Here is a 27,851-nt window from a genome sequence, read left to right as displayed (position 1 = left end):
CCAAGCATACAGCGCCCGGGACAGCACCCCACACCGTGACGGAGCTCACAGACACTCACCCATCAGTCCTGCAACTCTCTTCTCTGGAAAGCAAAAGCATTAACTGATCAGAGGGGACAGCTGCTCATCCCATGGCTGCTCCCACTGGAGCAGAAAGAGCTCGGGCAGACCCCCAGCTCCTTCTTTCGGGGACTGGGAAAAGACCACAGTGCTCTTGGGAGTGACTCCCTGCCAGCCCATCACCCCCCCCAACTGAATGCTGGGAAAACATCAGGAAATTGCTGCTCCAGACTAAGGGTCAGCAAGGCACAGCTTTGAGAAAGGTTTTCACAAGTGGGCAGAGTCAGGAGACTGACGCAGCTCTCTGCACCACACCACCAAAGAGCCAAGGGACGTGAAGGTCGAAGAGTGGAGGACATCCCTTTCCATCAGCACCAGCGTGGGAGAGGGCAGACCTGCAGCTCGGTCTCTGCTCCCCACATTGATCCCTGTTTCTTTCCATGGGGCAGGACTTGTTGCGTGCCCAGTGCAGCCCCCGACCCCAGAGCTCTCCTGCCCCAGGTTGGACTCCGTCAGCCCAGATGAATGGCCGGAGAATGGCGAAGAGCCATCAAAACCCAAGTCCCTCCCAGGGGGGCTCCTTTGCCAGGAGAATATTGGTGGGGGAAGGGGCCAGAAGGACTCACCCAGCTCTCGGGACTGCAGCACTGAAAAGCAAAGGCAGAGGAAGAGGGGGTCAGGACAGCAGCTTGCTGCATCCCTGGCAACATCTCAAGAGGGTCTCTTGCACCTTCCCACCAGGCAGAGACACTCTGGCCGTGCTCCCTGTCCTCCTGCCCACACCCTGCCATGTGTCCTTGTCCCCTTCCTTCCTTTGCCCAAAGAGCTTTTTGGTGAAGGCAAAACATTCTTCTGACACCACTTACATTTCCTTCTCCACAGATAAGCACCGAGGCCAAGGAACACAACGGAAAGCACGAGGAGCACAGCCACACCAACCATCCAGGGACGGGCATTGTGGAAAAAGGGAGCTGAGAAACAAGAACATCAGCAGGCAAAGGGATGGTTTTACAGTCCCATCTTTGAGCAGAAGAACAAAAAGACAAACGCCCCAAAGCTCTAGCTCACAGCCCCTTGTCCTGGGAGCCCTGGCCTCAAGGGGACATAGTCCTCTCTCTCCTCTGCACATACCAATGCTCACCTGAAGCGCACGAGGCTCCGGTTCTCTGGTGCGCTAAAAGTGCTGTGAAGGTGCCCAGCCCTCCCGTGCCCCCACACCCCACACCTTGCCCCGGGAACCCCAGATCAAAGCTGCTCAAAGCAACGCAGCAAACCCCAGCCCTGCTGCCGGCGCCGCAGGCTCTGGCTGCCATCGTTGCACCTGCGATGTGCAGGGACGTCTCCTGCTCCTGGTTGAGGCGGCTGTTCCTGACCACGCAGGACCAGTTCCCACGTCGGTTCCCACTGGTCACAACGATGGCATGTTTGACGTCAAAGAGGCCGCTCTCATCTGAGGAATGTTTCTGGGAGACCGATGGGAGATGCTGCCCGTCGGGATCTTTCCACAGCACCTCTGGTAGTGGGTACCAGCCGGCCGATCGACACACCACCCGGATGCCTCCGTCCTCGTAAACCTCCAGGGAGAGCTGAGGGCCAGAGCCTGTGGCTGAGGAAGAGCCCGTGGTTGGGTCAGTGTGGGATGGACTCAACTCAAAGATGAATCCGATAACAGACACATCACAGGTCCCACCAGGGCTACAGGGCCAGCCACCAAAACCACCCCAACTTGTGCAGGAACTGCAGAGCATTGATGGCAAACGACCCCAGATCTCCCACACAACAGCCCAGCAGAGCAAGACCCAGCTGCTGAGCTTCAGCGCCTCAAGGCAGCATCTGCACGGACCTGTTTTTGTTGAAGAAGCCCCAACGCTTCCAGACAATGTGCCAGGTCTCCTAGGGCACAAAGGGCAAAGCCAAAGCAAAGATCCAGCTGCTCAGAGCCAGGAAGAGATCTCTTCCCAACTCCAGACCTAACAGCGTCAGGTCCCAGCCTTGGCTTGGCTGGCAGCCCCGGCTCTCAGCCCAAGGAGCTGCTCAGCACCTCGTCCCCAGGGCCTTCACAACATCACCAGCACACCCTTCACACACACTGCGTACATCCAGCAAAGCCACCGCATCCCTGCGGCTCTGCCCCAAAACCACCTCCAGCACCACCTGCGTGCTCCCTCCTGGGCAGGCACTGCAGGCAACAGCCCCCTCGCACCCCACCTCTTTCAATGGCTCCTGTCCTGCGGCACCTCATCCACACACCTGAGGATGGGACAGAGCTCTGGGAGGGACACACAAACCCAGGGACACCCGCACCAGCCCCTGCAAACACCGCACCAGACACAAACCTGCCACCTCCACATCCACCGTAGCTTCTCCGTAAGAGGCACCATTTCTCACAGTGCAGACGTACTGACCATCATCAGAGGGTCTCAATGCAGAGATTCGCAAGTCCAGGTGTCCACGGGAGAGACCATCTCTGACCAACTCTGTCCTCCCAACATATTCCACCATCTGCTCCCCAGACAGGTCCTCTCCGTTTCGGTAGTGGTGCACCGTTTTGGAGAACCGGGGCCGGATCCACCTGATGTCCAAGCTCCGAGCCTCCACGCTGGGGGACAAGTGACATGGCAGCACAACGTCCTGCCCCACGGTCACCTGGAGAGGGCGGTCTGGTCCTACCACACTGAAGTCAGCTTGGTGATGGAGAAGGACACAGAGACACAGAGATTGCACCTACGTTAATTTAGGGGCGTTGCATGGCAAGGGACGAGCTTGGCGTGACCTTGGTGAACGCTCCATCCCATGGGCGTTGCTGTGCCCCTACCATGGTCCAAAGAGAGTGGAGAAAGTGGAGAGGGAGTGGGAGGACTGGAAGGAGAAGGAGGTTTCGTGGGAGCGGGAACAAGCTGCAGAAGTAGGTACGAGGCTCTGGCTCTGGCAGGCTATTCAAGCGAGGATATGGATGACAGTCAAGCTACTCCAGAGGTAGCACCCAGGCCCAATAGGCCCATGCCTCGGGTCGTGACCACCCCAACAAAGAAGAAAAGGAGAGTTATAGTCATAGGGGACTCCCACCTGAAAGGTACAGAGGGCCCGATATGCAGGGCAGACCCTCCTTTCAGAGAAGTCTGCTGCTTCCCCGGGGCCTGTGTCAAGGACATCGCTAGGAAACTCCCCAGCCTGGTACAGCCCTCTGACTATTACCCACTGCTGCTCCTCCATGTGGGTGGGGATGAAGCAGAGACACGCACCACAGAAGCGATCAAAAGGGACTTCAGGCTCTTAGGGCAGTCGCTGAAGGATTCGGGAGGGCAGGTAATATTCTCCTCCCTCCTTCCAGTTGAGGGCAGCAATCTTGGGTGGAACAGGTGGACACAGTCCATAAATGCATGGCTCCGTGGCTGGTGTCAACGCCACAACTTTGGGTTCTTTGACAATGGGGCGGCCTACACGGCACCGGGCCTGATGAACCCTGATGGCATTCATCTCTCTCAAAGGGGGATAAGGATCTTTGCCCAGGAACTAGCGGGGCTCATCGACAGAGCTTTAAACTAGGCTCGAAGGGGAAAGGGGATAACATCGGGCTTGCCAGCGACATGTTGTGGGATGATGTGCCCAGGTTGGAGGGATGGGGTGCTGGTGAGGGCCCTCGGCCTACTGCTCAGAGACATGCTGGATGCACTACAGCACGCTCGAAGCCTAGAGGAGATGAGCCAGGGGCCCCGGATTCAACAGGAGCCAACGGGGTAACACTGGGAAGATACATCAAAAGAATTCCAGCCACCCCAGCCAGTAAGTCAGCCTCATCGGAGGCACAACTGAAATGCCTCTACACGAACGCACGGAGCATGGGGAACAAACAAGAGGAGTTGGAGACGCGTGTGTGCCTGCAAGGCTATGACCTTATTGGCATTACAGAGACGTGGTGGGACAGCTCCTATGACTGGAGTGTTGGGATGGAAGGGTACAGGCTCTTTAGGAAGGACAGGCAGGGCAGATGAGGAGGGGGCATCGCCCTCTATGTCAATGACCAGCTGGAGTGCATGGAGCTCCACCTGGGGATGGATGAGGAGCTGACGGAGAGCCTATGGGTCAGGATTACAGGGAGGGCTGGGGCAGGGGACATCATAGTGGGGGTCTGCTACAGGCCACCTGACCAGGGAGACCGAGCAGATGAAGCCCTCTATAGGCAGATAGGAGCAGCCTCGTGCTCACAAGCCCTGGTCCTTGTGGGGGACTTCAACCACCCTGACATCTGCTGGAGGGACAACACAGCTGAGCGTAAGCAATCCAGGAAGTTCCTGGAATGTGTCGATGATAACTTTCTCCTCCAAGTGATAGAGGAGCCCACGAGGAGAGGTGCCATGCTGGACCTTATTCTCACCAATAAGGAGGGCCTGGTAGGGGATGTGAAGCTCAAGGGTAGCCTTGGCTGCAGTGACCACGAAATGGTGGAATTCAGGATCCTCAAGGCAGCGAGGAGGGCGCGCAGCAAGCTCACTACCCTGGACTTCAGCAGAGCAGATTTTGGCCTCTTCAGGGATCTGCTTGGTAGAATACCATGGGACAAAGCCCTGGAAGGAAGAGGGGCCCAAGACAGCTGGCTAGTATTCAAGCATCACCTCCTCCAAGTTCAGGAGCAATGCATCCCAACAAAGAGGAAGTCAAGCAAATCCACCAAGAGGCCTCTGTGGATGAACAAGGAGCTCCTGGGCAAAGTCAAACAAAAAAATGAAGCCTAGAGAGGGTGGAAGCAAGGGCAGGTAACCTGGGAAGAATACAGAGAAACTATCTGAGCAGCCAGGGAGCAGGTTAGGAAAGCCAAAGCCCTGATAGAAATTAGTCTGGCCAGGGATGTCAAGGGCAACAAGAAAAGCTTCTATAGGTATGTCAGTGATAAGAGGAGGACGAGGAAAAATGTGGGTCCCCTCCAGAATGAAATGGGTGACTTGGTTACCCAGGATATGGAGAAGGCTGAGGTACTCAACGACTTCTTTGCCTCAGTCTTCACTGGCAAATCCTTGAGCCACACTGCCCAGGTCACAGAAGGCAAAGGCAGGGACTGGGAGAATGCAGAACCGCCCACTATAGGAGAAGATCAGGTTCGAGAATATCTAAGGAACCTGAAGGTGCACAAGTCCATGGGACCTGATGAGTTGCATCCACGGGTCTTGAGGGAACTGGCAGATGAAGTGGCCAGGCCACTCACCATCCTGTTTGAAAAGTCCTGGCAGTCTGGCGAAGTTCCCGCCAACTGGAAAAGGGGGAACATAACCCCCATTTTTCAGAGGAACTACAGGCTGGTCAGTCTCATCTCCGTGCCTGGCAAGATTATGGAGCAGACCCTCTTGGAGACTATGCTCAGGCACATGGAAAACAAGGAGGTGATTGGTGACAGCCAACACAGCTTTACTAGGGGCAAATTGTGCCTGACAAACTTGGTGGCCTTCTATGATGGGGTTACAGCATTGGTGGATAAGGGAAGAGAAACTGACATCATCTACCTGGGCTTGTGCAAGGCATTTGACACTGCCCTGCATGACATCCTTGTCTCTAAATTGGAGAGACATGGATTCGATGGATGGACCACGTGGTGGATGAGGAATTGGCTGGATGGTCGCACTCAAAGAGTTGTGACCAATGGCTCAATGTCCAAGTGGAGAATGGTGACAAGTGGTGTTCCTCAGGGGTCAGTACTGGGACCGGCACTGTTCAACATCTTTGTCGGCGACATGGACAGTGGGATCGAGTGCACCCTCAGCAAGTTTGCCGATGACACCAAGCTGCGTGGTGTGGTCGACACGCTGGAGGGAAGGGATGCCATCCAGAGGGACCTGGACAGGCTGGAGAGGTGGGCCTGTGCGAACCGCATGAAGTTCAACAAGGCCAAGTGCAAGGTCCTGCACATGGGTCGGCGCAATCCCAAGCATGACTATAGGCTGGGTGAGGAATGGATTGAAAGCAGCCCCGAGGAGAAGGACTTGGGGGTATTGATTGATGAGAAGCTCAACATGAGCCAGCAGTGTGCGCTTGCAGCCCAGAAAGCCAACCGTGTCCTGGGCTGCATCAAAAGAGGCGTGAGTAGCAGGTTGAGGGAGGTGATCCTGCCCCTCTACTCCACTCTTGTGAGACCCCACCTGGAGTACTGCGTCCAGCTCTGGGGGCCCCAGTACAGGAGAGACATGGAGCTGTTGGAGACAGTCCAGAGGAGGGCCACGAAGCTGATTGGAGGGCTGGAGCACCTCTCCTATGGAGACAGGCTGAGAGAGTTGGGGTTGTTCAGCCTGGAGGAAAGGTGGCTCTGGGGAGATCTAATTGCGGCTTACCAGTACCTGAAGGGGCCTACAGGAAAGATGGTGAGGGACTGTTTATCAGGGAGTGTAGTGACAGGACAAGGGGTAATGGGTTTAAGCTGAAGAAGGGTCGATTTAGATTAGATGTTAGAAAGAAATTCTTTACTGTTAGAGTGGTGAGGCACTGGCACAGGTTACCCAGAGAGGTTGTGGAGGCCACATCCTTGGAACTGTTTAAGACCAGGTCGGATTAGGCTTTGGGTAATGTGGTCTAGCGGAGGGTGTCCCTGCCCGCAGCAGGGGGGTTGGAACTAGATGATCTTTGAGGTCCCTTCCAACACTAACCATTCTATGATTCTATAAAATGACCTCCACCCCAGCCAGCCCTGCTGCAAGCCAGAAACGTTTGAGGGGAGCGCTGCAGGACGGGACCGAAGGTGCCCCCAGGGCAAGGGACGTATTGCAGAAAGAGCCCAAGGCAAAGGCAAACCCATGCGGGGCCCAGCTCTGGGCTGGGCTCCCCCCACCCCACGGCAGCTCCCCTGCCCCACAGCTGCCCCCCGGAGAGGGCAAAACCCCCCTCCAGCCCTGCAGAATCCCTACCTGATCCCAGCCGCAGGACGTGGAGAGTCACCAAAGAACTCAGGAGGCCCCCGGGGCTCGCGGGGAGCCACATCTGGGTCCGGAGCTGGAGAAGAGGGAGGGGAAGGGAGGCAGAGGGAGGGCGATGGGGGGTTAGAGCTGGCAGAGAGGGGCTGGGGAAGAAGGGCTGCACCTGCCCCCAGAGAGGTTCCGGAAATTACACCAAACCACTTGCAACAGCATCCCAACGGCAGAACAAACCGTTGCTCCAGGGCAGGACAGGGCTGCACATGGCTCCTCCCCAGTGCAGCCCCCTGCTCTGCCCCACTCCCCCTCACCAGCATTTCTTCCAAATCCCTGACAAGACTCTAAAGGAAAGGAAATATTCTAAATCCTTTGTGGAAAGAAAAGTCGTTCACCAGATGGTCATGAGTTACAGGAGTCACCAGTTCAGAATTACTGCCTGTGGGGTGATTTCAAGCCCCATCCCCCACACCATGTGCTGAGGTTCCACATTTCAGTCAAAAAATAAACCTTGAAAGAGGAACCAAGCCCAAAACAGCAAAGGGAAACCAACAGCCTCCCCAGTCTGTGGTAGGCTGACCCTGCCTGGGGGCCAGGTGCCCACCAGAGCCGCACCATCACTCCCCTCGTTCACTGGACAGGGGAGAAAAGTATAACGAAAAGCCTGTGGGTCGAGATAAGGACAGGGAGAGATCACTCACTAATTATCGTCATGGGCAAACCAGACTGCACTTAGAGAGGGAATTAATATAATTTATTACTAAGCAAAACAGCGTAGAGGAATGAAAAATAAACTCAAATCTTAAAACACCTCCTCTCATCTTCCCGGGCTCAACTTCACTCCTGGCTTCAACCTATGTCTGCTCCAGCGGCACAGGGGGACGGGGAATGGGGGTTACGGTCAGTTCATCACATGTTGTTTGTGCCGCTTCTTCATCCTCAGGGGGAGGACTCCTCTCATCGTTCCCCTGCTCCAGCATGGAGTCCCTCTCACGGGAGACAGTCCTTCACCAACTTCTCCAACGTGGGTCTCTCCCATGGGCTACAGTCCTTCACGAACTGCTCCAGCGTGGGTCTCTTCCATGGGGTGCAGACCTTCAGGAGCAGACTGCAGCGTGGGTCCCCCATGGGGTCACAAGTCCTGCCAGCAAACCTGCTCCAGCATGGGCTCCTCTCTGCATGGGGCCACAGGTCCTGCCAGGAGCTTGCTTCAGCGCAGGTGCCTCCACCTGCTCCAGTGTGGGGTCCTCCACGGGCTGCAGGTGGAATCTCTACACCCCCTCATCCTCCCTCCATGGGCTGCAGGGGGACAGCCTGCTTCACCATGCTCTTCACCACGGGCTGCAGGGGGATCTCTGGATGCCTGCAGCACCTCCTGCCCCTCCTTCTGCACTGACCTTGGTGTCTGCAGCGTTTCTTACACCTTCTCACTCCTCTCTCTGGCTGCAATAGCTCTCTCTAACTTGTTGTTTACCTTCTTAAATATGTCATCACAGAGGTGCTGATTGGCTCAGACTTGGCCAGTGGCGGATCCGTCTTGGAGCCGACTGGCCTTGGCTCTCTCAGACACAGGGGGAGCTTCTAGTAGCTTCTTGCATAAGGAACCTCTGTAGCCCCCCACTCCCACTACTAAAACCTTGCCATGCAAAGCCAATACACCATCCCATCGATCCCACTACATCTCACTCCATCCCATCCCATCCCATCCCATCCCATCCCACAGTCCCAGGCTCCTCTGCAGCACCAAACCCCAGAGCAGCAGCAGCCACAGCCATCAATCTTGCTAAATATCCCCCTAAAAGAGCCCCAGCTGGGGAAAGTCTTTCTCCACTCAGAAGGTTCCTCTGCTGCTGCACCTAAAGCCACTCGGTTACCAAGGTGCTTTCCCACACTCAGCCCCATCCCCAAAAGCAGCAACGAGCCGCAGCCGCCTGTCCCGAGTGCCCAGTGAGGAAGGGGATTAGGGAAAGACAACTCAGTCTTGGTCCCAGCAGGACTGTGTGGTGGAGAAGGATGGTGAGAGAGCAGGGGCACCCTGGGGACATGGGGTGCTGGCAAAGTTTGGGGGTGCCCAGAAGGAAGAGAAGGGGGTGCCTGAGTTGTGAGTGCCCCCCGCGTCCGCCCCCCACTGCCCGTGCTCATCCTGCAGGGAGCTGCCCCCAGGCTCCTGCTCCAAGCACTGCTCCAACTGCGCTGGCTGCAAATGGCCTTCCCGGGCAGGCAGGAATCAGGACAAAAAGCCCCCAGGAACCAGCACGGCCAGACTCCATGGTCACCCCCAAAGCTTTATTGAAGGCCACGGTGCTGTGCCTGGGCAGGGTGGGCTTGGGCAGGGCCGAGAGGGACATGTGCTGCTGCGGGATGGAGGAGAGGAGAGCGGGGAGTGTCTGCAGCAGGGCAGGGGCTGTGCGGGGCTGTGGTGGGGATGGAAGGGTGGCAGAACGTCTAGGAGATACAGTTGCTGAGGCACAGCTGGGTTTCCTCTGTCTGTAAGCAAAACCAGGGTCGGATGATCTCTCCCTTGAAGGAGGCTGGTGGGAAAGTGAAGATCTCAACCCCACTGTCGGCATCGATGAAAGTCACCAGCCCCTGCGTGCAGTCCAGACAGACCCAGAGTCTCCTGGGGATGGGGATCCAACCCAGGGAGGTGCGAGGAGAGGTGAGAGACACAAAGTGCCCTAATTTGTGCCTCATCGCCCATATCCCCCCTTCAGGGCTCAGGGCCGGATCCCCCTTCCTGTCCACAGAGTCCCTGGCCACCCCCACAGCCCACCAGGAATCACCTCCCACCTCCCCCTTCACCTCCACCCCCCAGCAGTGCCTCCCCTCCCTGAACCCCTCCTGGCCCAGCACACAGCACCGAGTGTCAAATCTCTCCGGGGTGTCGGGCAGGTCCTGCCGTGCTCTTCCCCTTCTCACACTTCTCCCATCCGCTGACAGGAGAAGTTGGGAATGAGCCGAGTTTGGATCCAGGGTCACCACGTCTGCAGGGGACAGGAGGAGGCAGAGCCTCAGGGGCAGAGCTGCGTCCTGGGCAGGGTTTGAGCCCCCTGGGGCCAGGCTCTGCCCCGCGGGGCAGCACATGGGGCATCTCCTTCCTCCGAGAGATGCCCATCACGGGGCCGGCCCCAGCACGGCCACGGCCCAGCTGGGTCCCCTGGGAACAGGCACCGGTGGGGCTGCAGCCCCAGCAGGGAGGAGCAGGGTGGGGAGGCAGTGGCTGGGTCTGGGCAGTGCACGGGCTGTCAGGGGGGTGGGAGAGGGCTCCTCTTGGCCCCAGCGATGGCCCTCACAATGCCTTGGAAAGGCAAGAAAAGGGGGTGGAGAACAGGCTAGTGCCCTGGTCTGGGGGATCTGAGTCCCCAAACACACCCAGGCACGGCCAGTCCCGTGCACTGCCCAGCCCAGATGCCCCTTGCACACAAGGAGAGGGAGGAGAACCACCCAGAAGGGCACTAAAATACGGGATTACCTGTATGATGAGGAAGCAGAAACTTTCTCCAGGCTACAAGGAGAGACAAGAGCTGGTCAAATCCCACAGCTGGTCCCCAGGAAGTCTGGGCAGGGGTGAGGGTCCAGGCGTGGGCTGGTGTCCCCGAGCTGCCCACCCTGCCAGGCACATCGCCTTGGGCTTTCCCAGAGGCAGGGGATGCAGGGCTGGAGAGGACGGGCAAGGACAGAAAGGGCCAAGCATACAGCGCCCGGGACAGCACCCCACACCGTGACGGAGCTCACAGACACTCACCCATCAGTCCTGCAACTCTCTTCTCTGGAAAGCAAAAGCATTAACTGATCAGAGGGGACAGCTGCTCATCCCATGGCTGCTCCCACTGGAGCAGAAAGAGCTCGGGCAGACCCCCAGCTCCTTCTTTCGGGGACTGGGAAAAGACCACAGTGCTCTTGGGAGTGACTCCCTGCCAGCCCATCACCCCCCCCAACTGAATGCTGGGAAAACATCAGGAAATTGCTGCTCCAGACTAAGGGTCAGCAAGGCACAGCTTTGAGAAAGGTTTTCACAAGTGGGCAGAGTCAGGAGACTGACGCAGCTCTCTGCACCACACCACCAAAGAGCCAAGGGACGTGAAGGTCGAAGAGTGGAGGACATCCCTTTCCATCAGCACCAGCGTGGGAGAGGGCAGACCTGCAGCTCGGTCTCTGCTCCCCACATTGATCCCTGTTTCTTTCCATGGGGCAGGACTTGTTGCGTGCCCAGTGCAGCCCCCGACCCCAGAGCTCTCCTGCCCCAGGTTGGACTCCGTCAGCCCAGATGAATGGCCGGAGAATGGCGAAGAGCCATCGAAACCCAAGTCCCTCCCAGGGGGGCTCCTTTGCCAGGAGAATATTGGTGGGGGAAGGGGCCAGAAGGACTCACCCAGCTCTCGGGACTGCAGCACTGAAAAGCAAAGGCAGAGGAAGAGGGGGTCAGGACAGCAGCTTGCTGCATCCCTGGCAACATCTCAAGAGGGTCTCTTGCACCTTCCCACCAGGCAGAGACACTCTGGCCGTGCTCCCTGTCCTCCTGCCCACACCCCGCCATGTGTCCTTGTCCCCTTCCTTCCTTTGCCCAAAGAGCTTTTTGGTGAAGGCAAAACATTCTTCTGACACCACTTACCTTTCCTTCTCCACAGATAAGCACCGAGGCCAAGGAGCACAACGGAAAGCACGAGGAGCACAGCCACACCAACCATCCAGGGACGGGCATTGTGGAAAAAGGGAGCTGAGAAACAAGAACATCAGCAGACAAAGGGATGGTTTTACAGTCCCGTCTTTGAGCAGAAGAACAAAAAGACAAACGCCCCAAAGCTCTAGCTCACAAGCCCCTTGTCCTGGGAGCCCTGGCCTCAAGGGGACATAGTCCTCTCTCTGCCCTGCACATACCAATGCTCACCTGAAGCGCACGAGGCTCCGGTTCTCTCATGTGCTAAAAGTGCTGTGAAGGTGCCCAGCCCTCCCGTGCCCCCACACCCCACACCTTGCCCCGGGAACCCCAGATCAAAGCTGCTCAAAGCACCTGAGATGTGCAGGGACATCTCCTGCTCCTGGTTGAGGCGGCTGTTCCTGACCACGCAGGACCAGTTCCCACGTTGGTTCCCACTGGTCACAACGATGACACCTTCGATGTCAAAGAGGCCCCTCTCATCTGAGGAATGTCTCTGGGAGACCGAGGGGAGATGCTGCCCATCGGGATCTTTCCACAGCACCTCCGGTTGTGGGTACCAGCCGGCCGATCGACACACCACCCGGATGCCTCCGTCCTCGTAAGCCTCCAGGGAGAGCTGAGGGACCGAGCCTGTGGCTGAGGAAGAGCCCGTGGTTGGGGTCAGTCAGGGATGAACCCCACCTCTTTCAACGCCTCCTGTCCTGCGGCACCTCATCCACACACCTGAGGATGGGACAGAGCTCTGGGAGGGACACACAAACCCAGGGACACCTGCACCAGCCCCTGCAAACACCGCACCGGACACAAACCTGCCACCTCCACGTCCACCGTAGCTTCTCCATAAGAGGCACCATCTGTCACAGTGCAGACGTACTGACCATCGTCAGAGGGTCTCAACCTAGAGATTCGCAAGTCCAGGCGTCCACGGGAGAGACGATCTCTGACCAGCTCTGTCCTCCCAACATATTCCTCCATCTGCTCACTGTACAGGTCCTCTCCGTTTCGGTAGTGGTGCACCATTTCAGAGAGTGAATGCCGGATCCACCTGATGTCCAAGCTCCGAGCCTCCATGCTGGGGGACAAGTGACATGGCAGCACGATGTCCTGCCCCACGGTGACATGGAGAGGGTGGCCTGGTCCCATGACTCTGAAGTCAGCTTAGTGATGGAGAAGGACACAGAGACACAGAGATTGTGCACCTACGTTAATTTAGGGGCGTTGCATGGCAAGGGGCGAGCTTGGTGTGACCTTGGTGCATGCTCCATCCCACGGGCGTTGCTGTGCCCTCCCCATGGTCCAAAGAGAGTGGAGAAAGTGGAGAGGGAGTGGGAGGACTGGAAGGAGAAGGAGGTTTCGTGGGAGCGGGAACGTGCTCCAGAAAACGACCTCCACCCCAGCCAGCCCTGCTGCAAGTCAGAAACATTTGAGGGGAGCGCTGCAGGACGGGACCGAAGGTGCCCCCAGGGCAAGGGACGTATTGCAGAAAGAGCCCAAGGCAAAGCCAAACCCATGCGGGGCCCAGCTCTGGGCTGGGCTCCCCCCACCCCACGGCAGCTCCCCTGCCCCACAGCTGCCACCCCAGAGTGGGCAAAACCCCCCTCCAGCCCTGCAGGATCCCTACCTGATCCCAGCCGCAGGACGTGGAGAGTCACCAAAGAACTCAGGAGGCCCCTGGGGCTCGTGGGGAGCCACATCTGGGTCCGGAGCTGGAGAAGAGGGAGGGGAAGGGAGGCAGAGGGAGGGCGATGGGGGGTTACAGTCAGCAGAGAGGGGCTGGGAAAGAAGGGCTGCACCTGCCCCCAAAGAGGCGCCGGAAATCCCACCAAACCACCTGCACCAGCACCCCCATGGCAGCAGAACAAACCGTTGCTCTAGGGCAGGACAGGACCGCACACGGCTCCCCGGTGCAGCCCCCTGCTCTGCCCCACTCCCCCTCACCAGCATTTCTTCCAAATCCCTGACAAGACTCTAAAGGAAAGGAAATATTCTAAATCCCTTGCAGAAAGTAAAATCGCTTACCCGAGGGGTTACGATCTGGAGAAGGCACCAGGCTGCTCCGTTTCCAGTTCAGAATTGCTGCCTGTGGCGTGAGTTCAGGCTCCATCTCTACACACGAGCAGCTCAGCTTCCGGATCTATGACACTAAGTCTGGAGTCAAAAAAGTAGACTTCCAAGGAGGAACCAAGGCGAAAACAGAAAGTGAAACCAACAGCCTCCCCATTCTCACCTGGATGGGAGCTGCTCAAGGTGGCTTTTCCCAGAGCTGCACCTCTCCCGGCAGCCTGTGCTGGGGGAACAGCACTAGGACAGGTTTGGCACCCAGAAATACGTCTTTCCTTTCCCAAAAAGGGCTGATTGTCTTGTGCACGACCACTGTCGCTGAAGCAACGAGGAAACCCCAACCAGACCCTGGTGAATTGTCCACCTGAGCCAGTTGCACTGGGTCCATCTCTTGGGGATCTTTGGTGTTTCAGGACATTGGTCTGTTCTGGAGGAAAAGGCAGGAGCCCCTCAGTCCTCGGCGAGAACGAAGGAGAAAAAGAAAGGCAACAGAAGCCCAGCAGTGTCCCTGCAGCCCGACAAGAGCCGAGGGCTCGTGGGGAGTGGGGGAGAAGGGGACAAGATGGGGTGTGGGGGGTCTTGAAGTGTTGGGACATGCCAGCTGTGCCCTGTGCCTTTGCCCTGTCCCCTCGGGGACCTCAGATCGCAGGGGAGGACGTGTCCCCCGCTGTCCCCACCCTCCCATCCCCATGCAGGGGCAGCCCATCCCCAAGAGCAGGGGTGCAGGGGGGTGCGAGGGGCTGGACCCAGAGCAGGGTGTGGGTACGGGGGGGCCCAGGGGCCATACTGAGAGCTGGGGAGGGGGACCAGGGTGAGCCCCATCTACCCCAGGGCTGTCAGAGAGCCCAGAGCTGGGGGGGGGGGGGGTCTGAGAGGGGCAGAAGGGGATTGGGGGTGCAGAAGGAGAGCCCACAAACCTCCCAGGGATGGTGCAGCGCAGGAGGCCCGTCCCTGTCCCAGGGCATCCTGCGCCCGTTGCCAGGCGGCAGTGGCAGCATCGGCAGCATCAGCAGGAGTGACGGTGAGGAACAGAGCTGCCCGGGCTCTGCTTTGTTCTTGGTTCCCAACCCAGCCCCTTCTTGTGCGTCCCCCGCCCCTTCCTGTGTCCTGCTGGGATTGGCCACCCCCAGCCCCTGCTTCCAACACCCTCCCATCCCATCCCATCCCATCCCATCCCATCCCATCCCATCCCATCCCATCCCATCCCATCCCATCCCATCCCATCCCATCCATCCCATCCCACAGTCCCCACTGCAGCACCAAACCCCAGAGCAGCAGCAGCCACAGCCATCAATATTGCTAAATATCCCCCTAAAAGAGCCCCAGCTGGGGAAAGTCTTTCTCCACTCAGAAGGTTCCTCTGCTGCTGCACCTAAAGCCACTCGGTTACCAAGGTGCTTTCACACACTCAGCCCCATCCCCAAAAGCAGCAACGAGCCACAGCCGCCTGTCCCGAGTGCCCAGCGAGGAAGGGGATTAGGGAAAGACAACTCGGTCTTGGTCCCAACAGGATTGTGTGGTGGAGAAGGATGCTGAGAGAGCAGGGGCATCCTGGGGACACGGGGTGCTGGCAAAGTTTGGGGGTGCCCAGAAGGAAGAGAAGGGGGTGCCTGAGTTGTGAGTGCCCCCCGCCTCCGACCCCCACTGCCCGTGCTCATCCTGCAGGGAGCTGCCCCCAGGCTCCTGCTCCAAGCACTGCTCCGACTGCGCTGGCTGCAAATGGCCTTCCCGGGCAGGCAGGAATCAGGACAAAAAGCCCCCAGGAACCAGCACGGCCAGACTCCATGGTCACCCGCAAAGCTTTATTGAAGGCCACGGTGCTGTGCCTGGGCAGGGTGGGCTTGGGCAGGTGTCCTGGTTCTGGCAAGGACAGCGTTAATTTTACAAGGAGCCAGGACAGGTGACCCAAGCTGGCCGGGGGCTATTCTATGCCATGTGACATCATGCTCACCATAAAAGGGGGCTATTCCATGCCGTGTGACGTCATGCTCACCATCAAAGGGGGCTAGTCGGGTAGGGCTGGTCGGGCTGAGTGTCTGGTGGGTCGGTCATTGGTTCGGTAAATTGTTCTCTGTTATCACCCATTGTTACTATCTGTTATCAGCACTGTCCTTGATTGTTTTCCCCCCTCCCTTGCTGTCCCAGTAAACTGCCCTTATCCCAACCCTTGAGGTTTTACCATTGTTTTTCGTTCTCCTCCCCATCCCGCTGGGGAAGGAGTGAGTGAGCGGCCGCGTGGCGCTCAGCTACCGGCTGGGCCTAAACCACGTCAGTCCTTTTTGGTGCCCAACGTGGGGCCCGAGGGGTTGTGATAACGACAAGTCTGACCCAAGTGTGTTAAAGAAAAATTGTCATAAGAATTTATGATGTTATTGAAACAGTCACTGGTCATAATGATGTTCTGTTTGGTCACATGGCTCTGGTTTGTAAACCCGTGTTTACTCTATGCAATCCCTGCGGCGCTGTTTATCACCTCTGGGAGAGGGGTTCCTGTTCTCATGTTGTTGTATTGTGTGGTAATGACTTATGATAAGATATCATCGACAGTCATGAGTCTGAGCTGGTACTTGTACGTAGCATTTCGGTCAGGCCCGTACCTCAGTCAATATCTTTCAGAATTGATTAATAATTGCGCCCGATCTATGGGGAAGACGGGAGGGGGGGTACCTTCTCCCACTCTTTCACCTCCCCTTTTCCTTTTTGGTTGGTCACGACAATTTTTGAGAATTTTGAATACCCTTGGAATGTTCAGGCCCGTATAGTTCTATTGCTAGGTCTCCTGAATGTTTTCCAACTCCTGTTCAGGGTTAGCAAAAATTGTTTCAAGAATATTACCCAGGGATCTTCCCCAAGGCTGAATGGTCAGGGCTGGCATGGCGTGTGGGAGAGGATGGGCGGGTATCTAGAGACCTTTTCACCCCCAATGGTTTGGAGCTTCACTCCTGAACAATTGCAAGACCCTGATAAGATGGTAGAATATTGGAAAGGAAAATGCTGTGGGGATTCTAAGGAGACACAACTTACTGCGCTGTGCTGGGCTCTGGCCACAATCTATCAAACACTGCTTGATAGTAGACAGCACCATCCAGAGGGAGAGAGCGGACCCACAGGCACTGCAGCTACCCAAACCCCTGCAACAGGCACTGTAGCCGAGCCAAAAGATCAACCCACACCAGTATCAGTCGCCCCTATACACAAAACCACAAAGAAATCGGTTTGCTTAGCGAGAGATGATGATGAACCGGGGCCATCACGAGAAGAAGAAGAGCCAGAACCAGAAGTGATCACCCGATCTCTGTCCCTGAGTGAGCTGTGAGATATGTGGAAAGACTTCAGCCGCCTTCCAGGGGAGCACGTTATTACCTGGCTGCTCCGCTGCTGGGATAACGGGGCCAGTAGCCTGGAACTGGAGGGCAGGGAGGCCAAGCAGCTGGGATCCTTGTCTAGGGAAGGGGGCATTGACAAAGCAATTGGGAAGAAGGCACAGGCCCTCAGCCTCTGGAGGCGCCTCCTGTCAAGTGTGAGGGAAAGGTATCCTTTCAGCGAAGATGTCGTATGTCGGCCAGGCAACTGGACCACTATGGAGAGAGGTATCCAATATCTGAGGGAATTAGCTGTGCGGGAAATGGTTTATTATGATCCGGACAACGCACAGTTGCCCACAGACCCCAATGAAGTCCAGTGTCCCCGACCCATGTGGCGAAAATTTGTGCAAAGTGCACCATCATCGTACGCCAACTCACTGGCAGTAATTGACTGGAAGAGTGAAGAGGCACCCACAGTGGATGAAGTGGCTGGCCGACTCCGGCAGTATGAAGAGAGCCTTTCTTCCTCCCTCGTCTTGGCTGTGGAGAAACTGTCCTGGGACGTCCGGCAACTCCAAGAGGATATATTGTACTCCCCACCTGCACAGACCCGTATTTCAGCTGTTAGGAGTAAGCGTTTTTCTGCTCCAGAGAGGGGATATAGAGCATATACACCACGAAGTATCCTGTGGTTTTACCTGCATGTCCACGGAGAAGACATGAGGAAATGGGATGGGAAGCCCACCTCAACCCTGCAGGCACGCGTACATGAGCTACAAGGCAAGACAGCTGTACAAAGGGACTCTTCCAGAAAGGATGCTGCTCCAGTTTCCACCGGGCAGCCCCCCAGACCAAGTGAAAGGCCAGCTCGCACTTATGACCCTCTTGAAGGGACTTCTCAGTCCTTTCTGCAAGAGATGAGCAGCGAATATGATGAGCAGGATTAGAGGGGCCCTGCCTCCAGCCAGGTGGAGGAAAGGGACAATAGGGTTTATTGGACTGTGTGGATCCGATGGCCTGGCACATCAGACCCACAAGAGTACAAGGCCCTAGTGGACACGGGTGCACAGTGTACCCTAATGCTGTCGAACTATGAAGGGGTGGAACCGATCTCTATTTCTGGTGTGACGGGGGGATCCCAACAGTTGACTCTGCTGGAGACTGAAGTGAGTCTAACTGGGAATGAGTGGCAAAAGCACCCCATTGTGACTGGGCCGGAGGCTCCGTGCATCCTGGGCATAGACTACCTCCGGAAAGGGTATTTCAAAGACCCAAAAGGTTACCGGTGGGCTTTTGGCATAGCTGCCTTGGAAGCAGAGGAAATTGAACCATTGTCTAGTTTGCCTGGTCTCTCGGAGGACCCTTCTGTTGTAGGGTTGCTGAGGGTTGAAGAGCAACAGGTGCCAATTGCTACTACAACTGTGCACCGGCGGCAATACCGCACCAACCGAGACTCCCTGGTTCCCATCCACAAGCTAATTCGTCAACTGGAGGATGAGGGAGTGATCAGCAGAACCCGCTCACCCTTTAACAGTCCCATATGGCCAGTGCGGAAGTCCAATGGAGAGTGGAGGCTGACGGTAGACTATCGTGGCCTGAATGAAGTCACACCGCCCATGAGTGCTGCCGTGCCGGATACGCTGGAACTTCAATATGAACTGGAGTCAAAGGCAGCCAAATGGTATGCCACAATTGATATCGCTAATGCATTTTTCTCCATCCCTTTGGCAGCAGAGTGCAGGCCACAGTTTGCCTTCACTTGGAGGGGCATCCAGGACACCTGGAATCAACTGCCCCAGGGGTGGAAACACAGCCCCACCATCTGCCATGGCCTGATCCAGACTGCACTGGAAAAGGGTGAAGCCCCAGAGCACCTGCACTACATTGATGACATCATTGTATGGGGCAACTCAGCAGAGGAAGTTTCTGAGAAAGGGAAGAAAATAATCCAAATCCTGCTGCAGGCTGGCTTTGCCATAAAACGCAGTAAGGTGAAGGGGCCTGCGCAGGAAATCCAATTTTTAGGCATAAGGTGGCATGATGGGCGGCATCAGATCCCTATGGATATTATCAACAAAATAGCAGCCGTGTCCCCACCAACCAACAAAAAGGAGACACAGGCCTTCTTAGGCGTTGTGGGTTTCTGGGGAATGCACATTCCGAATTACAGTTTGATAGTAAGCCCTCTCTACCATGTAACCCGGAAGAAGAATGATTTCAAATGGGGCCCTGACCAACGACAAGCTTTTGAACAAATTAAACAAGAAATAGTTCATGCCGTAGCTCTTGGGCCAGTCCGGGCAGGACCAGATGTAAAAAAATGTGCTGTACACCGCAGCCGGGGAGAACGGCCCTACCTGGAGTCTCTGGCAGAAAGCACCAGGGGAGACTCGAGGTCGACCCCTGGGGTTTTGGAGTCGGGGATACAGAGGATCCGAGGCCCGCTACACTCCGACGGAAAAGGAGCTATTGGCAGCCTACGAAGGGGTTCGAGCTGCTTTAGAGGTGATTGGCACTGAAGCACAGCTCCTCTTGGCACCCCGACTGCCAGTGCTGTGTTGGATGTTCAAAGAGAGGGCTCCTACACATCACACAACTGATGCTACATGGAGTAAGTGGGTTGCACTGATCACACAACGGGCTCGAATAGAAAGCCCCAATTGTCCAGGAATTCTGGAAGTGATCACAGACTGGCCAGAAGGGAAAGATTTCGGAATGTCGCCAGAGGAGGAGGTGACACGTGCTGAAGAAGCCCCACCGTATAATAAACTAACAGAAGAAGAGAAACCATATGCCCTCTGCGCTGATGGGTCCTGTCGCATCGTGGGAAAGCTTCGAAGGTGGAAGGCCGCTGTATGGAGTCCTACACGGTGAGTTGCGGAAGCTGCTGAAGGAGAAGGTGAATCAAGCCAGTTTGCAGAGGTGAAAGCCATCCAGCTGGCCTTAGATATTGCTGAAAGAGAAAAGTGGCCAACGCTGTACCTCTACACTGACTCATGGATGGTGGCCAATGCCCTGTGGGGGTGGTTACAGCAGTGGAAGCGGAGCAACTGGCAGCGTAGAGGCAAACCCATCTGGGCTGCCCCACTGTGGCAAGATATTGCTGCCCGGCTAGAGAAGCTGGTTGTAAAGGTATGTCATGTAGATGCCCACGTACCCAAGAGTCGGGCCACTGAGGAACATCAGAACAACCAGCAGGTAGATCAGGCTGCCAAGATTGAAGTGGCTCAGGTGGATTTGGATTGGCAGCGTAAGGGTGAATTATTTCTAGCTCGGTGGGCCCAGGACACCTCAGGCCATCAAGGAAGAGATGCGACGTATAGATGGGCCCGTGATCGAGGGGTGGACATGAGCATGGACGCCATCTCACAGGTCATCCATCAATGTGAAACGTGCGCCATAATCAAGCAAGCCAAGTGGGTAAAGCCTCTGTGGTATGGAGGATGGTGGTTGAAATATAAATATGGGGAAGCATGGCAAATCGACTACATCACGCTCCCCCAAACCCGCCAAGGCAAGCGTTATGTTCTTACAATGGTGGAAGCAACCACTGGGTGGCTGGAAACATATCCTGTGCCCAGTGCCCTGCCCGGAACACTATTCTGGGTCTTGAAAAGCAAGTTCTGTGGGGACATGGCACCCCAGAGAGAATCGAATCAGACAACGGGACTCATTTTCGGAACAACCTCATAGACACCTGGGCCAAAGAGCATGGCATTGAGTGGGTGTATCACATCCCCTATCATGCACCAGCCTCTGGGAAAGTTGAAAGGTGCAATGGGCTGCTAAAAACCACCCTGAGGGCAATGGGTGGTGGGACCCTCAAACACTGGGACACCCATTTAGCAAAGGCCACCTGGTTAGTTAACACTCGGGGATCTGCCAATCGAGCCGGCCCTGCCCAATCAAAATTCCCTCGCCCAGCAGAAGGGGATAAAGTTCCTGTAGTGCGCATGAAAAATATGTTGGGTAAACCAGGTTGGGTTATCCCTGCTTCAGGCAAAGGCAAGCCCATCTGTGGGATTGCTTTTGCTCAGGGACCAGGGTGCACTTGGTGGGTGATGAGAAAGGATGGGGAAGTCCGGTGTGTACCCCAAGGGGATTTGATTTTGGGTGAAAAGAGCCAATAAATTAAATTGCGTGATATTAATAGCGATATACTGTATCAATGGTATGACCATAAGAATCACCCAAAACTAATGAAGGATGGACTTTGAAACTGAACAAAGTGGCCTAAATGAACTCGACAGACATTTTAGAGCGATAGCCCATAGAGTAAGGCAATGAGATCTGTAAAATAATCTGGGTATGACGTAGATGGTATGGAATAAGGGGTGGATAATGTCCTGGTTCTGGCAAGGATAGAGTTAATTTCCCAAGGAGCCAGGACAGGTGACCCAAGCTGGCGGGGGGCGGGGGCTATTCCATACCATTTGACGTCATGCTCACCATAAAAGGGGGCCAGTCGGGCAGGGGCGGATCGGCGTGGCTCCGGGACAGGTCGAGCGTCCGGTGGGTCGGTCTCCAATCCATAAATCGTTCTCTGTCATCACCCATTGTTACTATCTGTTATCAGCACTGTTGTTGATTGTTTTCCCGCTCCCTTGCTGTCCCAGTAAACTGCCCTTATCCCAACCCTCGAGGCTTTGCCGTTGTTTTTTCCCTTCTCCTCCCCATCCACCGAGGAAGGGGTAAGCGAGCGGCGCGTGGCACTTAGCTACCGGCTGGGGCTAAATCACATCAGTGGTATAGAAGGATGCTGAGAGAGCAGGGGCATCCAAGGGACAGGGGGTGCTGGCAAAGTTTGGGGGTGCCCAGAAGGAAGAGAAGGGGGTGCCTGAGTTGTGAGTGCCCCCCGCCTCCGACCCCACTGCCCGTGCTCATCCTGCAGGGAGCTGCCCCCAGGCTCCTGCTCCAAGCACTGCTCCAACTGCGCTGGCTGCAAATGGCCTTCCCGGGCAGGCAGGAATCAGGACAAAAAGCCCCCAGGAACCAGCACGGCCAGACTCCATGGTCACCCCCAAAGCTTTATTGAAGGCCACGGTGCTGTGCCTGGGCAGGGTGGGCTTGGGCAGGGCCGAGAGGGACATGTGCTGCTGCGGGATGGAGGAGAGGAGAGCGGGCAGTGTCTGCAGCAGGGCAGGGGCTGTGCGGGGCTGTGGTGGGGATGGAAGGGGGGCAGAGGGTCTAGGAGATGCTGTCCCTCAGGCACAGCTGGGTTTCCTCTGTCTCCACCCAAAACCAGGGTCGGATGATCTCTCCCTTGAAGGAGGCTGGTGGGAAAGTGAAGATCTCGACCCCACTCTCAGCATCGATGAAAGTCACCAGCCCCTGCGTGCAGTCCAGACAGACCCAGAGTCTCCTGGGGATGGGGATCGGGGACAGGAAGGTGCGAGGAGATGTGAGAGATACAAAGTGCACTTCGCATTGCCAAATCCCCCAGATCCCCCCTTCAGGGCTCAGGCAGAACGACCCCTTTCTCTTCACAGAGTCCCTGGCCACCCCCACAGCCCACCAGGAATCACCTCCCAGCTCCCCCTTCACCTCCACCCCCCAGCAGTGCCTCCCCTCCCTGAACCCCTCCTGGCCCAGCACACAGCACCGAGTGTCAAATCTCTCCGGGGTGTCGGGCAGGTCCTGCCGTGCTCTTCCCCTTCTCACACTTCTCCCATCCGCTGACAGGACAAGTTGGGAATGAGCCGAGTTTGGATCCAGGGTCACCACGTCTGCAGGGGACAGGAGGAGGCAGAGCCTCAGGGGCAGAGCTGCGTCCTGGGCAGGGTTTGAGCCCCCTGGGGCCAGGCTCTGCCCCGCGGGGCACCACACGGGGTGGGAGAGGGCTCCTCTTGGCCCCAGCGATGGCCCTCACAATGGCTTGGAAAGGCAAGAAAAGGGGGTGGAGAACAGGCTCGTGCCCTGGTCTGGGGGGTCTGAGTCCCCAAACACACCCAGGCACGGCCAGTCCCGTGCACTGCCCAGCCCAGATGCCCCTTGCACACAAGGAGAGGGAGCAGAACCACCCAGAAGGGCACTAAAATACGGGATTACCTGGATTGTGGGGAAGCAGAAACTTTCTCCAGGCTACAAAGAGAGACAAGAGCTGGTCACATCCCCCAGCCGGTGGCCAGCAGGTCTGGGCAGGGGCGAGGGTCCAGGCGTGGGCTGGTGTCCCCGAGCTGCCCACCCTGCCAGGCACATCGCCTTGGGCTTTCCCAGAGGCAGGGGATGCAGGGATGGAGAGGACGGGCAAGGAGGGAAAGGGCCGAGCACAGAGCACCCAGGACAGCACGCCACGCAGTGTCAGAGCTTCACAGAGACTCACCCTTCAGTGCTGCAACTCTTTTCTCTGAAAACCAAAACCAAAAGCATTAAGTGATCAGAGGAGACAGATTCTCAACTCTAGGTTGCTCCTGCAGGTTCAGAGAGCGTTCAAGGTGACCCCCAACTCCCCTTTGGAGACCGTAAAAAACCCCTAAACCCCTGGAATTGCTCCCTGCCATTGCTGGCATCCGGGGCTCATGGCAGGGGAGAGGTGAAACCCATGGCTGGTGTCCCCGAGCAGCCCACGCTGCCAGGCACATCGCTTTGCGCTTTGCCAGAGGCAGGGGATGCAGGGCTGGAGAGGACGGGCAAGGAGGAAAAGGGGCACGCACAGAGTGCCTGGGACAGCACCCCATGCTGTGATGGAGGTCACGGACACTCACCCAGCAATGCATCTCGTTCTTCTGGAAAGCAAAACCAAAAGTAGTAAGTGATCAGAGGGGACAGCTGCTCATCTATTGCTGCTCCCACAGGAGCGGACAGAGTTCAAGCAGACCCCCAACTCCTCTTTGGGGATCGCAAAAACCCCCAAACCTGGGGGAATGGCTCCCTGCCAGCCTGGTCACATCCCATGGCTGGTGCCCAGGACTCTGGGCAGGGGAGAGGGTCCAGGCGTGGGCTGGTGTCCCCGAGCTGCCCACCCTGCCAGGCACATCGCCTTGGGCTTTCCCAGAGCCAGGGGATGCAGGGATGGAGAGGACGGGCAAGGAGGGAAAGGGCCAAGCACAGAACACCCAAGACAGGATCCCACGCCTTGAAAGAGCTCATGGAAACTCACGTAGTAAAGCATCTCGTTTCTCTGGAAAGGAAAATCAAAAGCAATAAGTGTTCAGAGGGGACAGCTGCTCATCCCATGGATGCTCCCGCAGTAGGTGACAGACTTCGGAGCAAGCCCAGACTCCTCACTTCAAGGGAGTAGGAAAAGGCTGCCTTGCTCCGAGGAATGGCTCCCTGCCAGCCTATCCCCCCATCAGCCCACCCAGCACTCTGGAGTTCAGCTGTAACTTCAGGAGCCATCCAAACCCACATCCCTCCCAGGACGTCCCCCCTTTGCTGGGGGAAGGGGCCAGAAGGACTCACCCAGCTCTCGGGACTGCAGCCCTGAAAAGCAAAGGCAGAGGAAGAGGGGGTCAGGACAGCAGCTTGCTGCATCCCTGGGAACATCTCAAGAGGGTCTCTTGGAACTTCCCAGCAGCCAGAGACAGTCTGGCTGTGCTCCCTGTCCTCCTGCCCACACCCCGCCATGTGTCCTTGTGCCCTTCCTTCCTTTGCCCAAAGAGCTTTTTGGTGAAGGCAAAACATTCTTCTGACACCACTTACATTTCCTTCTCCACAGATAAGCACCGAGGCCAAGGAGCACAACGGAAAGCACGAGGAGCACAGCCACACCAACCATCCAGGGACGGGCATTGTGGAAAAAGGGAGCTGAGAAACAAGAACATCAGCAGGCAAAGGGATGGTTTTACAGTCCCGTCTTTGAGCAGAAGAACAAAAAGACAAACACCCCAAAGCTCTAGCTCACAAGCCGCTTGTCTAGGGAGCCCTGGCCTCAAGGGGACATGGTCCTCTCTCTCCCCTGCACATACCAACGCTCACCTGAAGCGCACGACGCTCCGGTTCTCTCATGTGCTAAAAGTGCTGTGAAGGTGCCCAGCCCTCCCGTGCCCCCACACCCCACACCTTGCCCCGGGAACCCCAGATCAAAGCTGCTCAAAGCAACGTAGCAAACCCCAGCCCTGCTGCCGGCGCCGCAGGCTCTGGCTGCCATCGTTGCACCTGCGATGTGCAGGGACGTCTCCTGCTGCTGGTTGAGGCGGCTGTTCCTGACCACACAGGACCAGTTCCCACGTCGGTTCCCATTGGTCACAAGGATGACATCTTCGACATCAAACAGGCCCCTCTCATCCGAGGAATGTCTCTGGGAGACTGAGGGGAGATGCTGCCCGCCAGGATCTTTCCACAGCACCTCCGCTAGTGGGTACCAGCCGGCCGATCGACACACCACCCGGATGCCTCCATCCTCGTAAGCCTCCAGGGAGAGCTGAGGGCCAGAGCCTGTGGCTGGGGAAGAGCCCGTGGTTGGGGTCAGTCAGGGATGGACTCAACTCAAAGATGAATCCGATAACAGACACATCACAGGTCCCACCAGGGCTGGGCGACCGGCCACCAAAACCACCCCAACTTGTGCAGGAATCACAGAGCATTGATGGCAAACGACCCCAGATCTCCCACACAACAGCCCAGCAGAGCAAGACCCAGCTGCCGAGCTTCAGCGCCTCATGGCAGCGTCTGCACGGACCTGTTTTTGTTCAAGAAACCCCAACGCTTCTAGACAACGGGCCAGGTCTCCTATGGCACAAAGGGCAAAGCCAAAGCAAAGATCCAGCTGCTCAGAGCCAGGAAGAGATCTCTTCCCAACTCCAGACCTAACAGCGTCAGGTCCCAGCCTTGGCTTGGCTGGCAGCCCCGGCTCTCAGCCCAAGGAGCTGCTCAGCACCCTTCGCACTACACTGCGCACACCCAGCAAAGCCACCGCATCCCTGCGGCTCTGCCCCAAAACCACCTCCAGCACCACCTGCGTGCTCCCTCCTGGGCAGGCACTGCAGGCAACAGCCCCCTCGCACCCCACCTCTTTCAACGCCTCCTGTCCTGCGGCACCTCATCCACACACCTGAGGATGGGACAGAGCTCTGGGAGGGACACACAAACCCAGGGACACCCGCACCAGCCCCTGCAAACACCGCACCCACCACAAACCTGCCACCTCCACATCCACCGTAGCTTCTCCATAAGAGGCTCCATCTCTCACAGTGCAGACGTACTGACCATCATCTGAGGGTCTCAACGCAGAGATTCGCAAGTCCAGGCGTCCACGGGAGAGACCATCTCTGACCAACTCTGTCCTCCCAACATATTCCTCCATCTGGTCCCCATACAGGTCCTCTCCATTTCGGTAGTGGTGCACCGTTTCAGAGACCTGGTGCCGGATCCACCTGATGTCCAAGCTCCGAGCCTCCATGCTGGGGGACAAGTGACATGGCAGCACGATGTCCTGCCCCACGGTTACCTGGAGAGGACGGTCTGGTCCCACGACTCTGAAGTCAGCTTGGTGATGGAGAAGGACACAGAGACACAGAGATTGTGCCTACGTGAATTTAGGGGTGTTGCATGGCAAGGGGCGAGCTTGGCGTGACCTTGGTGCACGCTCCATCCCACGGGCATTGCTGTGCCCTCCCCATGGTCCAAAGAGAGTGGAGAAAGTGGAGAGGGAGTGGGAAGACGGAAGGAGAAGAAGGTTTTGTGGGAGCAGGAACATGCTCCAGAAAATGACCTCCACCCCAGCCAGCCCTGCTGCAAGCCAGAAACGTTTGAGGGGAGCGCTGCAGGACGGGACCGAAGGTGCCCCCAGGACAAGGGACGTATTGCAGAAAGAGCCCAAGGCAAAGCCAAACCCACGCGGGGCCCAGCTCTGGGCTGGGCTCCCCCCACCCCACGGCAGCTCCCCTGCCCCACAGCTGCCCCCCAGAGTGGGCAAAACCCCCCTCCAGCCCTGCAGGATCCCTACCTGATCCCAGCCGCAGGACGTGGAGAGTCACCAAAGAACTCAGGAGGCCCCTGGGGCTCGTGGGGAGCCACATCTGGGTCCGGAGCTGGAGAAGAGGGAGGGGAAGGGAGGCAGAGGGAGGGTGATGGGGGGTTACAGGTGGCGGAGAGGGGCTGGGGAAGAAGGGCTGCACGTGCCCCCAGAGAGGCTCCGGAAATCCCACCAAACCACCTGCACCAGCACCCCCATGGCAGCAGAACAAACCGTTGCTCCAGGGCAGGACAGGACCGCACACGGCTCCCCAGTGCAGCCCCCTGCTCTGCCCCACTCCTCCTCACAGCGTTTATTCTAAATCCCTGACAAGACTCTAAAGGAAAGGAAATATTCTAAATCCCCTGCAGAAAGAAAAGTCGCTTACCCGAGGGGTTACGATCTGGAGAAGGCACCAGGCTGCTCAGTTCCCGTTTCCGAATTCCTGCCTGTGGGGTGATGTACCAAGTTTGTGTGGCAAGGTTTTGGTAGCAGGGGGCTACATGGGTGGCTTCTGCGTGAAGCTCCTAGAAGCTTCCCCGTTGTCTGAGAGAGCCAATGCCAGTCGGCTCCGAGACAGACCCACTGCTGGCCAAGGCCAAGCCCATCAGCGATGCTGGTAGCACCTCTGGGACAACAGAGATAAGAAGAAGAGAAAAAAAAAAAAAAAAAGAGCAACAGCTTTTGCAACGAGATTAAGATGTGAGACACTTTGCAGACACCCCGGTCAGTGCAGAAGGAGGGGCAGGAGGTGCTGCAGGCGCCGGAGCAGAGATCCCTCTGCAGCCCGTGGTGAAGAGCATGGTGAAGCAGGGTGTCCCCCTGCAGCCCATGGAGGAAGGATGAGGGGGTGTAGAGATTCCACCTGCAGCCCCTGGAGGACCCCACGCCGGAGCAGGTGGAGGCACCTGAAGGAGGCTGTGACCTCTTGGGAAACCCTCAGTGGAGCAAGCTCCTGGCAGGACCTGTGGTCCCATGGA

At 57.1% G+C, this 27,851-nt stretch overlaps 4 protein-coding genes across 8 annotated transcripts in view; 1 reads left to right on the top strand and 3 right to left on the bottom strand.

Moving 5' to 3' along the window:
• LOC142598948 (uncharacterized) overlaps positions 1 to 27,851 on the top strand; it is an 89,286-nt gene that overhangs the window by 50,225 nt on the left and 11,210 nt on the right. The window lies entirely within an intron of this gene.
• Positions 31 to 27,478, bottom strand: LOC142598931 (butyrophilin subfamily 1 member A1-like). Of its 5 annotated transcripts, XM_075738418.1 has the most exons (7): positions 7,265 to 7,287; positions 6,948 to 7,032; positions 2,397 to 2,744; positions 1,382 to 1,666; positions 927 to 1,031; positions 687 to 707; positions 31 to 83 (listed from the first exon to the last, which is right to left on the bottom strand). In XM_075738418.1, exons 1-7 carry the CDS (start codon positions 7,268 to 7,270, stop codon positions 46 to 48), a joined length of 888 nt encoding a protein of 295 aa, XP_075594533.1. In that variant the 5' UTR covers positions 7,271 to 7,287; the 3' UTR covers positions 31 to 45. The 5 variants fall into 5 exon arrangements, with proteins under 5 accessions (XP_075594533.1, XP_075594529.1, XP_075594531.1 ...); XM_075738414.1 differs by lacking the exons at positions 31 to 83; positions 687 to 707; positions 927 to 1,031; positions 7,265 to 7,287 and adding exons at positions 7,346 to 7,375; positions 27,291 to 27,478 and having other exon boundaries at positions 1,152 to 1,666; XM_075738416.1 differs by lacking the exons at positions 31 to 83; positions 687 to 707; positions 927 to 1,031; positions 7,265 to 7,287 and adding an exon at positions 27,106 to 27,128 and having other exon boundaries at positions 1,152 to 1,666.
• On the bottom strand, positions 9,396 to 12,325 carry LOC142598891 (butyrophilin subfamily 2 member A2-like). The gene is made up of 5 exons (XM_075738290.1): positions 12,292 to 12,325; positions 11,923 to 12,246; positions 11,323 to 11,343; positions 10,423 to 10,680; positions 9,396 to 9,934 (listed from the first exon to the last, which is right to left on the bottom strand). Exons 1-5 carry the CDS (start codon positions 12,323 to 12,325, stop codon positions 9,396 to 9,398), a joined length of 1,176 nt encoding a protein of 391 aa, XP_075594405.1.
• LOC142598919 (butyrophilin subfamily 1 member A1-like) overlaps positions 21,986 to 27,851 on the bottom strand; it is an 83,490-nt gene continuing 77,624 nt past the window's right edge. The window contains exons 2-9 of the mRNA XM_075738353.1: positions 26,863 to 26,947; positions 26,055 to 26,402; positions 25,074 to 25,358; positions 24,618 to 24,722; positions 24,378 to 24,398; positions 23,299 to 23,322; positions 23,025 to 23,057; positions 21,986 to 22,702 (exon numbers count right to left, since the gene is read on the bottom strand). Coding sequence (XP_075594468.1) covers positions 22,164 to 22,702; positions 23,025 to 23,057; positions 23,299 to 23,322; positions 24,378 to 24,398; positions 24,618 to 24,722; positions 25,074 to 25,358; positions 26,055 to 26,402; positions 26,863 to 26,935 — 1,428 coding nt within the window. The 5' untranslated portion in view covers positions 26,936 to 26,947 and the 3' untranslated portion in view covers positions 21,986 to 22,163. The remainder of the gene's footprint in view (positions 22,703 to 23,024; positions 23,058 to 23,298; positions 23,323 to 24,377; positions 24,399 to 24,617; positions 24,723 to 25,073; positions 25,359 to 26,054; positions 26,403 to 26,862; positions 26,948 to 27,851) is intronic.

Source organism: Balearica regulorum, chromosome 32, assembly GCF_011004875.1.
Source record: "Balearica regulorum gibbericeps isolate bBalReg1 chromosome 32, bBalReg1.pri, whole genome shotgun sequence".
NCBI lineage: Eukaryota > Metazoa > Chordata > Aves > Gruiformes > Gruidae > Balearica > Balearica regulorum.
This window is presented reverse-complemented; position numbering and strand designations above follow the sequence as displayed.

What these genes read in the sequence shown, in the direction of transcription:
- LOC142598931 (XM_075738413.1), bottom strand. An exon ending in CGTCCTGCGGCTGGGATCAG is followed by an intron (nt 2,745 to 6,947) that starts GTAGGGATTCTG and finishes TCCATCACCAAG; the next exon opens with CTGACTTCAGTGTGGTAGGA. An exon ending in GGTGGATGTGGAGGTGGCAG is followed by an intron (nt 1,667 to 2,396) that starts GTTTGTGTCTGG and finishes GCTCTTCCTCAG; the next exon opens with CCACAGGCTCTGGCCCTCAG.
- LOC142598891 (XM_075738290.1), bottom strand. Translation starts at nt 12,325, where the DNA reads ATGAGGTGCCGCAGGACAGGAGGCGTTGAAAGAG. An exon ending in GACAGGAGGCGTTGAAAGAG is followed by an intron (nt 12,247 to 12,291) that starts GTGGGGTTCATC and finishes GCTCTTCCTCAG; the next exon opens with CCACAGGCTCGGTCCCTCAG. An exon ending in TCTGCTTCCTCATCATACAG is followed by an intron (nt 9,935 to 10,422) that starts GTAATCCCGTAT and finishes TGTCCCCTGCAG; the next exon opens with ACGTGGTGACCCTGGATCCA.